Below are 1,898 nucleotides of genomic sequence, written 5' to 3'. Positions count from 1 at the left end.
TTGCTATGCCTGGAAACCCTGGGGCCCCAATCCTGCTTCTTGGCTCTTGTTTCTCCCGCTCTGGCTCCAAACCTGAAAAGTGTTGAAAACTGTTTTCAACTATGTACTTTGAACAGTACTGATGTTTTTAACTGTTATCAAAACCTTTGTAATAGTTTGTTTTAGCTAAATTTTGAAATCTGGCTTGTATCCCTTGGCAGGAGAAAGGCAAGATATAATTTGAATATTGAATGAATGAATGAATGCCTGTTGACGCTAGTTCATTATTAGAGACAGTGCTTCCAATGCAGGATACTATGGCGGGGTACAAACTGCCGCTTTGCAGTGCTTCCCCGCTGCCGCCATTTGCTCCATGCGGGAGCCACAGCAGCCAAACCGCGCAACTCCTGCGCGGAGCAAAAAAGAAGCTCCATTTCGGAGCTTCTTCTTGCGGCGCCTCTATGACGTCGCGAGGCGCCTGGCACGGACTCGCGACGTCATAGGCACCGCGACACATCTGGACGCTATGCGTCCAGTACGTAAAGATGGCAGCGCCCATGTAGAAGGTGCGCCGCCATCTTGTACGTATAGGATACGTACTATATGGCAGTGTGTATCCCGTCTATATTCCTGATACATTTCTGCTTCACCACAGCCCCAAACATTCACAGTGAATTAAAGCGTCTTCTTCAAGTGATGACAGGAATCACAGCCACATATTAGCACAAAAGCAAGTTATCAATCACAGGAATCTACATGCATTTGAAAACAAAACGTACAGCTGAGGAGAATCATGAGAAGCAGAGCAGAAGTACAGAGCGTGTGCCTTTGGAGACAGACATTTACAGCCTAAAGAAGAGCAGAAAAAGAAGTTAGTCATATTAGTCAAACATTATCAGTCCTTTGAGGCAGGGATGGGGAGCTTGAGTCATAACCCTCTTCAACGCTGGCTGTTGGGACTGATTCTCAGGTTGATGTTGGGGGCCTTCAAATTGCCTCTAATGGTGCCCCATAGGCTTTTCTTAGCAGGAGAAAGTGAACTATAATGAATACTTCAGAGGTGGGGAATACGGTGTCTTCTAGATGCTGGACCTCCGCTCCCATTATCCCTGGCCACTGGTGCTGTTGACAAAACCCAAAGCGATGCAGTCCAATATCTAGAAGCCCTCAAAATACAGGTGATGTGGGAAAGAGAACTGCTACTACTGTATTATTGGTCAGAATCCTGTTGGAGACTTAATATAATCCTAAATGGACTTGCATTTACAGGGATTAGATCTGGGCACCTCCATAGCTATGTACTGTAGTACTATGCACAGGAGCCAGTGAAGTGAGCGATGCACTTTAGGGCCAATGCACAGGGACACCAGCCAGAAAGTACCGATAGGCATAGAGACTGATGCACCTCAGGAGACACTTCTTCACAATCCACCAACCAATTGCTACATGCTGCTCCTTTGGTTTCTCTTGTGAGCCTCACCCAGAGCTAGGTATCGGTTCTAGATCTGAGAGATGCCAGCCATCCCCTCCATCTAGCTCCACAATGACTTATGTATGCCATTAGCTTCCCAGGAAAAACAGAAGAGCGTTGCTTAACTAAAAGGCTTAGATCTCAATCCAGAATCAGCGTCTTTAGTGCATCATAATAAGACAACTGTGCCTGAAACAGACCAGACAGAGAGCAGGTTTCTTAAAGGCTCCGAGCAGAGAGAAGGCGTGGCTGCCTCTGCTGCAACTGGGCTACAGCCAGCAGTCTCTCCCAGAGGCCCCCAGACTGGGCTTCCCAAGAGGGCCGAGGCTTCTAGGGCCGATCCACCTGTTGGTCTCCTCCCAGTGACACTCCCCCGCAGAAGAGCTACTCCTCTGGCGGCGGCAAAGGCCTTCCAAACCGCGCTCTCTCCTACCTACCGAGGGCGGCG

The 1,898-nt window shown here is 48.5% G+C and overlaps 1 protein-coding gene across 2 annotated transcripts in view; it reads right to left on the bottom strand.

The window, feature by feature from the left end:
- The window catches only part of L3HYPDH (trans-L-3-hydroxyproline dehydratase), an 8,935-nt gene that overhangs the window by 6,447 nt on the left and 590 nt on the right, over positions 1 to 1,898 (bottom strand). Inside the window, exons 1-2 of one of the 2 annotated variants that reach the window (XM_042470008.1) lie at positions 1,033 to 1,830; positions 759 to 828 (exon numbers count right to left, since the gene is read on the bottom strand). In XM_042470008.1, the coding sequence (XP_042325942.1) occupies positions 759 to 828; positions 1,033 to 1,083 (121 nt within the window). In that variant the 5' untranslated portion in view covers positions 1,084 to 1,830. Of the gene's footprint in view, positions 1 to 758; positions 829 to 1,032; positions 1,831 to 1,897 lie in introns of those variants that run through there. The other variant, XM_042470017.1, reaches the window with a different exon arrangement.

Source organism: Sceloporus undulatus, chromosome 1 (genome assembly GCF_019175285.1).
Source record: "Sceloporus undulatus isolate JIND9_A2432 ecotype Alabama chromosome 1, SceUnd_v1.1, whole genome shotgun sequence".
In the NCBI taxonomy this organism is placed as follows: Eukaryota; Metazoa; Chordata; class Lepidosauria; order Squamata; family Phrynosomatidae; genus Sceloporus; species Sceloporus undulatus.
The sequence above is the reverse complement of the archived record's forward strand: the minus strand, read 5'-3'. Positions and strand labels throughout refer to the sequence as shown.